The sequence below is a fragment of the Eptatretus burgeri genome, chromosome 2 (assembly GCF_056783735.1).
Source record: "Eptatretus burgeri isolate ZD-2024b chromosome 2, Ebu_testis_v1, whole genome shotgun sequence".
NCBI classification, from domain to species: Eukaryota; Metazoa; Chordata; class Myxini; order Myxiniformes; family Myxinidae; genus Eptatretus; species Eptatretus burgeri.
The window spans coordinates 4180086-4195756 of NC_140962.1; the positions used below are offsets into that span (position 1 = coordinate 4180086).

The window sequence follows — 15671 nt, forward strand, 5'->3', positions numbered from 1 at the left end:
CACTTTTTTGCCACATTGAAAGAATGGAGGGGGATGGGCAGCTGTACATTGAGGAGCTTTAAAAAATTCACCTCTGCCATGGGCACTTGGTGAACAACTCAGAAAATACACAGTTCAGAACTGCAAAAACAATGAGCAATTCAATAATTTATTTTCCGAACAGCCCTCACAAGACCACATCAATTTGGGAATTTTGTCCACTGTATCGTCTTTTTGTCTTCCTTTTGTATTAAGGATGAACTCAAGTCTCATCCATTTTCCTTGCGACCACAAAAGGGTAAAATGGAACCCTATTAACTCTTTAAGACAAACATTTTAAAGATCTTTTTTCAATTTCCAGTATTTCCTTGCTGATTTTGCATTGCATTTAGCTTTTTTTGTTTTATCACGACACATGAACCCAAATCACAGTAAGTGATCCCTTTCCTACGTTATCAGGTGTATGACGAACTGAGTGTGATCGGTGCTGCAAGTGCAGAGGCACGTGCCCGACGCATCCTCGCTGGCCTTGGGTTTACAACTGAGATGCAAAACCGAGCTACTTGGCATTTCTCTGGTGGTTGGAGGATGCGAGTCTCACTTGCCAGGTAGCACAATTTTCTTGTTCTTTTTTTATTTTTAAAAAAAATCTAGTTGGTGACCCTTCCCCATGTGGATAAACCTTATCCAAATGATCAATCTAAGCTTGTGCAGTTGATGACCTTTCGGTCAACAAATTAATTGATGCATGTTACCTTTTTTTGCCGGCAATTGTACACCTCCCATGACCTCATTTTGGAGGGAATTTTTCCTCATCAAATCGAATAGTGCAAGTCAAGTATATCATTTTGTTTGGGCTTGATTGTATTGGGAATAGGACAGGATTACAATGTTGTCACAGTGCACATAGCAGAGTTGTTTTCTGTCCTTTTGGTGTGCATTGAAACATTGAACTGGGTATCTAGTTACAAATGCCTGCCTTCGATCTCTGCTCAGAAAACAATGGAAAACCACTGTTTATTTATTGTCGAGGAAATTATTTCAGCAGGAACGACTTTCCTGTGAGACGATGGTAATGATCACATTCGGTGGTAGTTTCTTACCCTTGGTACTGTATGTTCCAGGGCGCTGTTTGTGGAACCAACTCTACTTTTGCTTGATGAACCAACCAATCATCTCGACCTGAATGCAGTCATTTGGCTGAACAAGTATGGAAAACAACACTTTCTTACTGCAGTTTAGTTTTTCATAGCTTGTATGCGTTGCACCATTTATTGTAATTATTTTATCTCATGCTTTGTATCATTTAATCAGTGGTTTAAAAAAAATAAAAATAATAATTAGTTATTAATTTTTGCTTCAGTGATGACCTGAACGCCATGTAATTAAATGTCTGTTCTTGTTGTAGCTACCTGCAAGGATGGAAGAAAACCCTGCTGGTGGTGTCACACGACCAGGGGTTCTTGGATGATGTCTGCACAGATGTCATTCATCTCTACGAACAGAAACTCTTTCACTACCGTGGAAACTACAGTACTTTTATTCCCATCACATCTCTTATTCACTCCAGATATCATCACTTGCACAAGCTTTCCTGTTTGTTTTAACTATTTAACATTTATGTGATCCTTATTCATAAGACTTCGAGAGCGGGAAATCTTATTCGGTTACATGTCAGTTTGTATATCAATACAACAACTCAAACCTCAACTTGAATGGAAATTTTTGCACATCTGAACTCCTATCCACCTACAAGGCCTTCATCTGCAGCTTGATGGAGTACAGCTCTCCCCTCTGGGTTGACTCCTGTGCCTCAAATATTGCTCAGCTTGATGTCATGGAAACCAAGGCCTTTAATATTACTGGAATCTCCCGCGATGAAGTTGAGTCAATGGCTCATCATTTTGTCATTGCAGACAGGTCGGTGGTCTCTGTCTGTCTTCTACTGCCTCCTCTCTGGTCTTGCATGCTCTGCTCTTTCTGTGCTTTGTACCCTCCTCTCCCGGTCCCCCACGTTTCTGCAGGGCTGACACTGTCCACCATCAACCCCCTTCTGGTGAAACTACCTAAATCCAGGATCACTACTCATCTCCACTCATTTGTTCCTCTTTTTTTTTTCCCACCTGTTGAATCAACTTCCACATCCTTTTAAATTCTCATTCTTCCTTCAAGGTTTTATGACAGCTGTTCACCACCATCTCAGATCGAACCCAATCCAAAACCATGATCTTTTCAACCCTTTTTAACCCCACCCGTGTCCCTCCTCCTTCCAATTTTCCAGTTTTCCCTCCTTGGAGTTTCCTTCTGTATCCATCTTGTCCACCCCATACATGCGTGTTTTGTGTCATGTTTTAGTCTGTTACATCCTGATCCGTTCACTGTACTAGCTCTTCCACGAGCCTCGACTATGTATACAAAAAATGCTGAATCGAATGCAGATGTGATTCATTATTTTTTTTTTTTAACTTTTTTTTCACCATACAGCAATGTGAATAATGGTGTATCTGGAATGGAAGCAGGATGGCCAACTTAATACACAAACATCATTCGGGGGGTGTTGGTAGTGAGTTGCTTTTTAATTCTCTTGAAGATTGTGTCCTGAATGAGCCAACACATTCCTCAAACTTGATGTCAGGGGAGCTTTCCAAAGTAAAAGATATACCACTGCCCATTCAAAAACAATTACAGTGACCATTTTACAGTGACCATCTTCACCATTTTATTTGGACATTTATCAGCTCTATCCAAACACCCCTCCATATTTACATCATACAAGTCTTGTTTCTTACTGTCATTTTCATCAAAAACATTGAATTTGATTCTCTCTTTGTGATCCCCTGGTTCTTTTCGTTATAGCATGCAAATGCTATGTGGCTGGGAAAACCGGCTTGCAGCATATAGCCGAATCGGACAAGCCTTACCGGGTCATAATCTTCACAGGCTTCAGAGAATACCAAGAGCTCCAACAACTCCACTGTGAACCCAAGGTGTAACAATGTAAACCCATCATATTCTATCAAAGTTTTCCTCTTGCAAGGTGGAATTTTACAGCCCACATTGTTCAAGGTCTACATTCATGACCTCACTGCTTCCCTTAATAATCATCTGCATAATTTGCTGATGTCACGATGTGCAGACCAATAAACCACACTTCTGAGAGGTAGGCAGCTCTGCCATCCATCTTTGCAGATCTGGAAAAAGTAGTTGTTCAGCTGTCCTTGAACATTTATTTTTAACACAGGAAAATCCCATGCTCTCACTCTGTCCTTCGTCAAGGATCAACTTTTGAACCCACCGGTCTACGTCTCCGACAGTCCCCTTGAAGAGGTGCAGTCCTTGGTATTAATTTGCCTCACAATCTTTCACAAGCTGTCTTGGGCTGGTGAGAGCCAGAAAGCAGGCAGTTGCCTCAGTATTCTTCACAGTTAAGTTCATTCTGAACCACTCAGTTCATTGCAGTCTATAAGGTCTCCATCCAAAGTATGATGGAGTGTGGGTCTCTACTCTGGACTGCTGCAACTGCTTCTTGTCTTGCTCACATGGTGGGGACTATTGAGTCCAAAGTTCTTGTTATTGGCATATCACAGCAGTAGGCTGAGTCTCAAGATCTGTTTCTCACCCACCACAGGCACATTGATGGGCAATCATCTTTTCTATTGCTTCACCTCTGGCCTTCTTCCTCCCACCCTATCGTCCCTCTGGCCTCCCCTAACATTTGATAGTCTGGCATCCTGCTGTGCTCTCTAAATTATCAGATTACGGTATCCGAAGCCATCTCCACTCTTGGGTGACTGAGTGACTCTACTCTCGTAGCCAACGCATGGCTCTCAACCAGATTCCTTTCATCTCCTCTCTCGGTCACAGCTCTGGAGTGCCCCTTGGTAATTTCTTGGGTAGAGTTGTATTCCTAATCTTCATAAACGATCTTTCTGACTTTTTGGGAAATACACTCCCACTTTGCTGATGACTCCACCCTCTGCTGGAACATCCCATATCCTTCAGATAGGCAAGCTGCAGCCGCTACCCACTCTACAGACCTTGATAATATCATGAGTAGATCAAACACTTGTGAGATTTGTCAGGATTTAAATAAATATTCCATTTTCACTCTCTCTCTCTCAATGCCTGGTGTTGGCGCAGTGGTTAGGGCAGCGGCTTGGGATCCAAAAGGTCCTGAGTTCAAGCCCCGTTGGGCCACTGAATTAATACACCAGGGGGTTTACTCAGCCTGTCATCCTTCCGAGGTCGGTGAAATGAGTACCAGTGTACTGGGCCGGTGTATACCCCGGTTAAAATAGGTGTACCAGATCCCTGTGTCGCAAGAGGCGACCAGGGTTGCGTCAGGAAGGGCATCTGGTGTAAAACATGTGCCAAATCACTATGCGGATCATACGGATGATCCACTGTGGCGACCCCTAACGGGAGCAGCCGAAAGAAGAAGAAGAGGAGAGTTTCACTCTCTCCCTCAAAAAAACTGTCTGGCAAACCCTCAAATCTATCTCCTCAACACTCAAACATTTGTCCTCACTATCAGCCATGATCTTTCTTTTTCAAATGACATATTTAAGTTGGCCAGCAAAGCCATTCACCAACTGGGCATCCTCCATTGTAAACTCTTTCCTTGGCACGCCTGAACTTTTATATACCGACAAGGCACTCATCCACAGTTGGATGGAGTACTGCTCTCCCCTCTGGGATGGCGCCCCTGTCTCACACCTTCCTCACCTTGATGCCATGGAAACAAAGGCCTTCAAAATCATTGGACTCTCCTGCAATGAAGCCGAGTCTCTGGGACAATCACTTTCACATCGCAAACAGGTCAGTGGTCTCTGTATTTTGCCATCTCCTTTCTGGTCTTGCACCTACTGCCCTTGCTGTGCTCATCCCCCCCTCATCCCCTCACCTCCAAGTTCCTGCAGTGTGTACACAATCTGACAGTAACTCCCATCTGGTGACACTTCCAAAATCCAGACTACTTGCTCATCTCCACTTATTTGTTCCTCTTTTCTTTTTTCCTCACCTGTGCTCACCACCTCTTCCCCACATCCTTTATTTCTCTAAATCTTACTCCATTTTGTCCCTCAACCCTGCTTGGTGTGTCCCCCACCCCTACCCTCTTTCCCACTCTTTTTTCTTCTATTCCTTATCTTTTTTTCTTTTTGTTCTGTTGTGTCGTGATCAGTTTTGTGTTCTCGCTCCCACACGAGCCTCTGCACCGTATACAAAACGAACGATAATGGCACTCGGCAGCCAGGCTGAATAGTTTTTTTTTTTTTTTATCCCACTGATAGGCTGGATTTGCATCCAGACCTGAACCAAAATCGAACAAGTTTGTTGTTGTCACCGATCTAACTCATCCACCAAGTTTTGTCAAAATACGTCAACAACTTTTTGAACTATCATGGTACATATCGTTTTGGGCCCCATCTCTCAATGGTGAAGAATCACTGAAAAAAAAATTTAAAATTCTCGTATCCGGTTCCTGATTTGGATTTTCACCAAAGTCGAATCAATTTCATTGTCACACACTCAACTTGTCCACCAAGTTTCGTCCGAATTCATCCACAACTCCTGCTCACAAACAGACGGGGGTGAAAACATAACCTCATCCACCTTCGGTGGTGGAGGTAAAAATAAATAAAACTGTCATATACCAGTCGTGGAAAAATGAGCACATTTCATTTTCATGTATTCTCAAGAAGGATCATTTCAGATGTTGAATTTCTTATGATCACCATCGTTTTAATGGGCTTGAGGAAAGTTGCTGCACAGGTATTGGCATGACTTTCTTTCATGTTTGCTAGCTTGTTTGAAACGTAATACCTTGAGGTGGTGATCCATGTGCAGGCTCGAGCACTTAAGCTTATCATAGGTGCTCGGGGCTTTGCTTGAGTTGGTATTCTTGCAGAGACGGCTATTTGGGCGAAATGGGGTAAGATAGAATAGACATTTCATTAACAAATGTACAGCACAAGTGTTGGTTTCTGTGTGCAATGACAGGTCATGTGTGGAAGAGTGTTCTGGCGGAAATCCAGTGTCCCCATCCCCTCCCCCATCATCATGTACAGAATGTATCTAAGCTCCTACCAGTCACGCACCTTAATTCTCCAAATCGTTCCTCTTTGGAATCTTTTGAAATGTGCTTGAACCATCTCGCCCTCTGGAGCACGGATCGGTGCAGATGGACCAGCAAAAGGTGCAAAAGTCGCCCTGCCCAACAACTCTCGAAGGAGCAAGAAGTGTCTCATCACTTCGTCAACTCGCTGGCATCTATAAAAAGCAGAGCACAACTGCACAGTGAGTGGATGGGTTTCAGTTCATGAGTTCAACGGTTGCTGTGTGCAGAACCAGGCTCGGCCGTAAGACACCAAGTCAGAGGAGTGAGTGGTGAAATAAAGCGTCGCACTGCGAGGGCGAATCTGGACCAGATCGATGTGTGGAGTCAGGACCAGCTCTGTGTCCCTGAGACAGCACATGAGGGTGACCCCAAAAAGGCTGAGATGTGGAGCATCCCGTTGCAGCCGAGCCCACCACCACCCATTGCAACCACGACCACCATGCGCAAGCATGGTGCATGTACAAGTTTCTTTTTGGTCTTGTCATCCTCTTGCTGTCTCTTATTTGTGAGTGTGTGGGCCATAACATGCCATGAGTCTGACAGGATTATTCGTGGGTGCAGGGTTTATAATCCTACCAGAATTCTCTCCATTATAATATTATTTCTCTGTCCTTCCTTCCCGCTCTTTACAAAAAAAACCCCCTATTTTCCATTATTACTTACAAAATCTAAAGATTTAAATCTAAAGATTTAAATCTAAAGATTTAAAATCTAAAGATTTCGTAAGTATATTGATGCCTTCCGTTTCTGTTTGTTTGTTTGTTTGTTTGTTTGTTTGTTTGTTGGCACGATAACTCGAGAACGGAAAAAGCTACCAATGTCAAATTACGCCACGTGATTCAGGAGGGTGATGGCTAGTGCTGATTAGATTTTGGTCAAAATCGGTCAAAGGTCAAGGTCACAGTGAGGTCAAACATCCAAAACATTTGATTTTTGATGGTTTGGTACAGAATCATCGTAGAAACTTCTGGTTTGCGTCGCTACCTTCTCTGGAGACAGCTTTTATTAGACAAGGTCAGAGGTCAAGTTGACAATTTCGTAAGTAGTAGTCTATGACTGCTTGTTTGTTTGTTTGTGTGTTTGTTTGTGTGTTTGTTTGTAGGCACGATAACTCGAGAACGGAAGAAGCTACCGATGTCAAATTACACCACGTAATTCAGGAGGGTGATGGCTAGCGCTGATTAGATTTTGGTCAAAATCGGTCAAAGGTCAAGGTCACAGTGAGGTCAAACATAATTTCGTAAATTCATGTGGAGAAATGGAGTATTTTTGCTTCGCTCGACGTTACGAGTTCGTTTTAACTTCGATTTTAATTTTGGCTTCTGTTTTTGCGATCGCTTAGGACGCTTAAAACTCGGTTGTCGAAATTCTGGTAAAAATCGGATGTTTTGGAGACGTTTTAAGATTGTATAAAAAATATTTCACTCGTGCGTCACGGGTCGTCACGTGATGCAGTGCGCTCGAGCAGACACGTCGTTGACTCACGTATGGTTTTGCATGTGCGCGCTGACGGTGTTTTCGATAAAGATGGTGTTTAAAAGTCATTTTTTATCCCAATAAAGGTTATCGTCGCATGCCTGACTCGCTAAGCCATCGGATTATGTGAAGATTGTTGGTGGATGGCCGAATATTATGGTTTTGTGACTGATAAAATAATATAAAATAATTGCGTGGAGAAATGGAGATTTTTGCTTCGGTCGACGTTCCGATTTTTGATGGTTTGGTACAGATTCATCGTATAAACTTCTGGTTTGCGTCGCTACCTTCTCTTGAGACAGCTTTTATGAAACAAGGTCAGAGGTCAAGTTGACGATTTTGTAAGTACCAGTCTATGACTGCTTGTTGAAATGTTGGTTTGGTGTGTTGACCGGAATTAGGAATGTTTAATTGTGGCGCAAGTAATGCTGCGGCCGCTGGGAATTGGCGTGAAACCCCTCATTTCGGAGGATAGAAAAACGTTGTTTTGTCGAGGGTTTCACTTGGCCCCCAATCCTTTGGAACCAGCGAACACATCACAGGCGGTAGGCTCGTTGGAGTTAATGTAATGTTGAAAACCAAAGTAAAGATCTTTTGGGCTTTCCTGGCGGACGATGTACAGTCCCAAGGACTACTCATCACTAGATTGGTGACCGTCCGGTTGTGAACATCGAATTACCTGTTCATTAAAAAGAGGACTGTGATTATAACAAATAGCAATGTAATTACATAATGTACTTGAGCATTATATTATACACAACAAATAGCACTGATTTCTTGTTCTCCTCATTTCCTATTTATCTATCCTTGTTGCTTTTGCCAATTCAATGTGCTACAATTTTTTGATCTTTCTCTTTCTCAGTCGTTTTTAAGAAGATGTACAAACAAAAGCAAGCTGAGTTGTTGAAGCTCTATGAAAAGCAGGAGAAACGCATGAAGGAGCTCAAGTCTGGAGGCAAGTCCAGCAAACAAGCGGTGAGGATATCTGTCGGAATGTTTTTGTTGAACACCAAATGTTAGACATGATCCTGAATTTCTTCACCTTAAAATGAACTTTCTTTCGTCTCATTCAGGAGCGGCAGATACGAGATACGCTGACACGCAAACAGCAAAAGGGGAAGGGTTTTGTTGGGCAAAAGGATCCAATAGATCCAGGCGCACGGGCAGAACTCATTAAACGTCCACGTGAATACACTGTTCGTTTCACCTTTCCTGACCCTCCCTCTCTCAATCCACCCATCCTTGGCCTTCATGGTAATTTTGTGTGCAACAATTGCCTGATTATCTTCTATACAATAAATTGCCATTAAATTCAACGTCAAATTGCAATTGAAGTAACTTTCTGATTCACATCATTTACCATTTTTTTCTGTTAACTCCAGGTGTTGATTTTGGATATAAAGGGCAACCACTGCTCTTTAAAAACCTTGACTTTGGGGTTGACTTGCAATCAAGAAGTAAGTTCAGGTTCGATGACTTTCTTAAATATCTGTTTGAACAAATTGTTGTTCAATGCCAGTAGATTCCGTGGATGTTGATTTGTGGGTTTTTATTTTTACTTTTTTCTTCTGTTTATTTTAACAACTCATCCATACCAGATTTAAACACCAAGCCTTTTTCTGCTTTTTCTGCTTCACAATTTGTTTGTATCCTGCCCTATATCACACATCGCACTTTCTGGAGAAGTCATTGGAGAGAGTTTCTCATTGGGATTTTTTGTTCTCCACCTGGAAAGACTGTGCAAATTGTCCAAAGTTCTGGTCATTCTCACAAAAAACATTTTGTGTATTTATTCACCATAAGTCGGGCTGGCAGGATGGCCTAAAGACGACGCTCAGTCACCTCTAAGCAGTCTAGCCTGGGTTTGAATATCAGCCCAGCTATAAAGGTCTGATGCAAAATTGCTTCAAGAAGATGCAAACACAATTTCCTCTTTCGACATTTGACTTTTTGTCGTCTTTCATTCCAGTATCCATCGTGGGACCGAATGGAGTTGGGAAAACTACCTTATTGCAGCTCCTTACAGAAAAACTTACCCCAGTGAGTAAAATTGGAATTTTGAGATAATTTGATTTCTCAATTTTATGCCGATGAGAAAAATCTAAGGAAATGAACTGGAGGAAATGATGCTCACTTGAGAAAAATTGAAAGAATATTTACTTGGAGTTGTCATTGACGAGTTCACAAGAAATGTTTTTATTGTTATTTACAGCTTCGGGGAGAAATGAGGAAAAACCATCGCCTGGTGAGATTTTCATTTTTGGTCTCTTAACCTCCCTCCCCATCCACTCATTATCTTCCTTGATAATCTCCACAGCCTTTTTTATGCTTCTGATTATGAAGTTTCCAAAGGCATTATGTTTTCAGGTTGTCCGTCCATGCTAATTTTCTGTTTTCTCTGCAACCACGTATCCGATTGACAGGAAATTTTCACCATATGTGCGACTACTCATGTAGAATGCCTTAATGATAATTGTGACATCATATGTCAAATGGTGTGGCAGCCATGTTGGAATAAAGGCAGAACTTTGTACCTCTATCTCCGAAAGTCCTCCATGAAAATAATTGAAACGTGACACCTAAGTACTCCCCGTGGGAAATAGTGTGATTTCATTTTTATGATGTCATAGGTGGCTTCGTTATGACATCATATTTGCATACATCAAACTTTATGCGATCAGTATGAAAATGTTTGAGGGTCATCTCGGGCTAAATTTAAACGGGGACCAAATTGATGGTCATCAGTCATGTGGGTTGGCAGCCATTTAAAAAAAAAAATTTTTTTTAACAAAAAAGCTTTCCAAAATCTCCAAAACAGCTGAACATATCGAAGCGAAACTTTACAAGCATGAGTGCCTATTCATGAAGAACAAAAAGTACTCGATAATGTCATCGGTCACATAGTTTAGCAGCTATGATTTTTTTTGAAGAATAAACCTTTAAAAATCTTCTCCAGAACGGCTTGACATCGAGGGGAAACTTCACACACATTCCCTAAGCCTTGGGGATACCAGGGTGTTCACGAATAATTAAGAGGTCACATGGTCTGGCAACAAAATGGATTGAATGAAGTCTTTTCTCTTGAACTGCCGCTTCATCAATCAACCTGAAACTTCACAATTATGATCTAGTAGTCATGGGGAATATATGTTATAAATCTCAACCTGATTGGACACATGGTCTGGCAGCCAGAATTATTTAATGTTTTGAACCTCGGTTCAGATATTTCAATCAAACTTTGCGCAAATACATATAATGATGTAATAATGTGGGCGGAGGCATATCTGTCGACATCGTGACATCGAAGAGTGCCCATCAACTTTTGGTTATAGCTTATCACCACCAAAGGGGATTGGGATTTTAAAATTGACCAAGGAAAGTGTGTGTGTGTGTGTGTGTGTGTGTGTGTGTGTGTGTGTGTGTGTGTGTGTGTGTGTGTGTGTGTGTGTGTGTGTGTGTGTGTGTGTGTGTGTGTGTGTGTGTGTGTGTGTGTGTGTGTATATATGTGTGTGTCTCTTTGAAATATATAAAGTAGTCGTGTATGTTTGTTTGTCCTCTTATAACTCGAGAACTATGCATTTCAGAGCAAAACTAAAGGCATATTCGGAATCAGCATGTCTCAGAGGAACTACAGCACACCTCAGATGTTAAAAAAAAAACCCAAAAATTGTCGCTTTTTTGGGGGGGGGCTGTTTCAATTTTTCTGCCGCAATTGATTGATTTTCCGCGTCATGACTTTTTTTATTCACAACCTAATCAAAATAAGACAAAGACGGACCAGTGGATGGACAGACCAGTGAATGTTTAAAAAGTTTCTGATCAAAATTTGACTTTCTGATTTTAGATGCCCTGAAAAAGGAAGACCTCCATTGGTCCCAAGGCAGCTGCAGCGAAACGAAAACGCACTAAGAGACAACATGAGACTAGAGAGGAGCAAAATGCCAGGCTAAATGAACAGGCACAGCACTAACAGCAGCAGCGACAAAATGAGACTGAAGAGGAGCGATCAGCCAGGCTAAATGAACAGGCACAGCGGCAACAGCAGCAGCGACAAAACGAGACTGAAGAGGAGCGATCAGCCGCCTCTCGGACCAGCAGCGCAGTGAAGCTCAGCATCCTGACACCCAACAGTCAGACACGCAATATGGTCTACCCCAAGGCACTGGAGCACTGATGACAAACGCTGACAATGACAAAGAAATGTGAAATGTTTCCAAATTATATGTGATGTATAAATGTGATACATATTAAGCACAACAATTTACCCCTTTCTTATTCCTATTTTTCCCCCGGGCAACGCCGAGTACTCCAGCTCGTGTATATGTGTATGTATGTATGTATGTATGTATGTATATATATATATATATATATATATATATATATATATATATATATATATATATATATATATATATATATATATATGCCGGGTACTCAGCTGCCAGCGAGGACCAAAGGTACGATGTTATGGCGAACTCATGCAAAGACAGTAAGATGTATCCATTCGTGCCCGGCTCTGTACGATAACAAAGTGTCACGAGCGGCGCACGGGTCTGCCTTTGAGATCACGTTCCGTACAACATCTTCCGTTCCGATCCGCCATTATGCACGTGGCCAGTGCTCGCCTGATTCTGCAATCGTGTGCACGGGGCAAAACCCAATCGATATAATGAGTCCATAAATGGTTTGAAAGGAATGTGCCGCTTGCGCCTTGCACATTCGCATCCCGCGCAACGTGGCATGGGGTTGCGTTTCTATTATCGGCCTTGGTACGCGTTGCGTGCAGCGTGGGCGTCGTGCTGCGTGTGTTTCCTGCATTGTGAAAAACACCATCCGTGCAGCCTTTTCAAGAGATTTTAATTCGTATGCCTTTTCAATGCAACCGGCCATCTTCCCCAGATCATCGGAAGCTTGAGTCGACAAACTCGAGCTGCCAAGCATACTGTATAACTCGCCGCAAATGTTGGGTTGAGGGATCGCTTGAGGACGGGAGCTCTGTGCTGTCGATGCTCATGTGGTGTTGGAGCGCCCCTTTCTAAGGTGATGTTTCTTCCATCTCCTCGGTACGTGTTCCATGCAGCGTGGGCATCGTGCTGGGTGTGTTTCCTGTCCATTGGGTGGAAATTACCACTGTGCGTGCATTTGTCAGGCTGTATTTTCTTCGCAGGGGTGGGGTTGTAATGCATGTTTGGCCTTTGCTGAGGACCCATCTCACAGCGAAGGGTGCACATGGCTCAGATTTACCTCAGGAATAATCAGAAAAGAAGAGTAGGAATGAAGTTAGAAATGAAATGAAGAAGGAATGATGTAAGCAAACCTAACTATGAGATCCTCGCAACGCACGCCCCTGTCGTCCCACCAGACCTTTGTTTTTCAAACCCGGGGGCACGACCCCAAGTGGGGTCGCTGAGCAAATTTTGTGGGGTCGCGAGCGTCCGCTTGCAGCGAAAAAAAATTGTCTATTTTAGATCGGTGTTCGCTTTTACGGGATGTAATATAAGCGGATCGTTCAAAGTATGGGAACCGGCGCAACATGACTCTTGGAATGGGATCCAGCCGATGCGTAGAAGGGCTCGCTGAAGGGCAGTTCAATTTGGTGGGAAATTAGTGGTTTGATCCACGGCCTCTCAGACTCAGACTCTGACTCTATCATTAACGTCTATTCACGTCTTCACGTACGACTCAAGACCTTATTTGTGATGGCAACACCCGCCACCAGCAAATCTCAACAACGTTCTTACCAGGATAAATGTCTGGACCTTGGATTTTACTACGTGGTGGATAAAAGTGGGGCACAGAGGCCTCAGTGTGTGATTTGTTTCGAAGTGCTTTCTATGGAGTCTATGAAACAAAATAAGTTACAGAGGCATTTCACTACAAAACATGCACCTTATCAGGATAAGGAGAGAGCGTTCTTTGAGAGGAAACTTCTTGCACTCAAGAATACGCGTCTTGACAGAGAGGGTACATGCCATCAGACCAATTTGAGGCCTCGTATCGAGTGTCGCTCCATGTTGCCAAGACTAAAAAGCCCCACTCCATTTCGGAAGAACTCGTGCTGCCATGTGCAAAGGACATGGTATCTCTGGTGGTTGGGGAGGAAGCGGCGAAGAAACTGGCAGTTATAACCCTCTCTGATAACACCATCCAACGCAGAATTGAAGATATGAGTCTGGACGTAACGGCTCAGGTCGTACAGAAGATCAAGGAATTGCCGTGGCACACCATACAGTTGGACGAGTCCACTGATATCGCATCGTACGCGCAACTCATTGTCTGGTTCCGCTTCATCAAGGCTGATAACTTTGTCCATGAGCCTCTGCTCATCAAACCATTGGAGGCCACCACCAAAGGCGAGGACGTTTTGGGAAATAGAGCAGTTTTATCGTGACCATGATCTGGACTTCGGAAAGTTGCTCGGTTCTACAACAAACGGCGCGCCAGCAATGATAGGAGTGCGTTCTGGATTCAAGGCTAAATTGCTTGAGGTGGCTCCTCAGACCTCCATGGTACACTGCATGATTCACCGAGAAGCGCTCGCCTCTCGGACTTTGCCAGAAACCTTGCAGAGCGTGCTATCAAAAGTCGTAAAAATGGTGAATCACATCAAATCGAGCGCCCTCAACACTAGGTCATTCAGGCTATTCTGCCAGGAGATCGACGCCGACCATAAGAATTTACTATTCTACACTCAAGTCAGATGGTTATCTCGAGGAAACCTTCTTCTGCGCGTTTACGAGCTTAAAGATCAACTGAAGGATTTCCTACGCACACAAGGGAAAACGGCATGGGTTAGCGTTGCTTGAGTCGGACTCTTGGCTGTCAGAACTGTGCTATCTCGTTGACATCTTTGAACGTCTCAATGTCCTCAACCGCTCCCTCCAAGGCAAAGACGCCAACCTCATGATTTTTCACGACAAAATGAGCGGATTTCTGGCGACTCTAAAATTACTGGCAGACAAAGCAGCTGTGAAGCGCTTCAGCCTTTTCCCCCGTCTGGTGGAGCATCTAACGACCTGTCAGTACGATGATACTGAGCTCGACAGTCTTTCTGGGGAGATAGCACGTCACCTTCGGTCGCTCATTGAACAGTTCAAGCACTATTTCTCTGAGCTGGATGTGCAGTCCTTTTCTGTGGTTCGGGACCCTTTCACAGCTCCACTGGACTCGATTGCTGATGAAGATAATACAGCACAGGAAGAGCTTGTACAGCTCCAGCAGGATTCAGGAGTGCAGGCTCTTGCGTGGACGAATTTGATGTCAACATTCTGGTGCAAAATCCTGTTGTCGTACCCAACCCTGTCACGGCGCGTCATTAAGGTTCTCATGTCATATCCTTCATCATACTTTTGTGAGCAGTCGTTCTCCACCATGGTGGTGATTAAAACAAAGTACAGAAATCGCCTAGAAATGGAGCATGATATGATCCTGGCATTGTCATCGACTTCTCCACGAATAGAGAAGTTGGTTTCTGAAAAACAGGCTCATCCTTCTCACTGATATATCTAAATGTCATTCGGACTAAACTTCTGAAACATTCAACCACTATTTGGATACTGTCGCCTATTTTCCGTTTACTCGTCTATGAAAACATGACAATGGTGAATAAAGTAAACAGTAAATGTTCTTGTGTCATCTGAAATCTTATCTTATATATTATGAATTGAGTTTTGAATATTTTGGGTCGCGCGATGTCGAGAGGTTCTGAAATTGGGTCGCCACTAAAAAAAGTTTGAAAACCACTGCACTCGACAAAAGGGAAGGGATTATCTGCACGTATATTAATGGAATAACTGTCTTGGGTCCACTTTATGTTGGATGCATGCGGTTCTAAGAACTGTAACTATATATATATATATATATATATATATATATATATATATATATATATATATATATATATATATATATATATATATATATATATATATATATATATATATATATATATATATATATTTTACTGCATATATATATATATATATATATATATATTTTACTGCATATATATATATATATATATATATATATATATATATATATATTTTACTGCATATATATGTATATTTTACTGCATATATATGTATATTTTACTGCA

At 42.5% G+C, this 15671-nt stretch overlaps 1 protein-coding gene and 1 long non-coding RNA gene across 4 annotated transcripts in view; one reads left to right on the plus strand and one right to left on the minus strand.

The window, feature by feature from the left end:
* The window catches only part of ABCF1 (ATP binding cassette subfamily F member 1), a 130890-nt gene that overhangs the window by 99741 nt on the left and 15478 nt on the right, over positions 1–15671 (plus strand). For all 3 annotated transcript variants that reach the window (XM_085861197.1, XM_085861191.1, XM_085861201.1), the window contains 8 exons: positions 439–587; positions 1104–1187; positions 1388–1512; positions 8436–8548; positions 8647–8827; positions 8956–9030; positions 9543–9613; positions 9786–9818. In XM_085861197.1, the coding sequence (XP_085717323.1) occupies positions 439–587; positions 1104–1187; positions 1388–1512; positions 8436–8548; positions 8647–8827; positions 8956–9030; positions 9543–9613; positions 9786–9818 (831 nt within the window). The remainder of the gene's footprint in view (positions 1–438; positions 588–1103; positions 1188–1387; positions 1513–8435; positions 8549–8646; positions 8828–8955; positions 9031–9542; positions 9614–9785; positions 9819–15671) is intronic.
* Positions 5734–15671, minus strand: part of LOC147031288 (uncharacterized) — a 153406-nt gene continuing 143468 nt past the window's right edge. The window contains exons 2-3 of the long non-coding RNA XR_015052734.1: positions 6078–6249; positions 5734–5893 (exon numbers count right to left, since the gene is read on the minus strand). This is a non-coding gene — a long non-coding RNA (uncharacterized LOC147031288). The remainder of the gene's footprint in view (positions 5894–6077; positions 6250–15671) is intronic.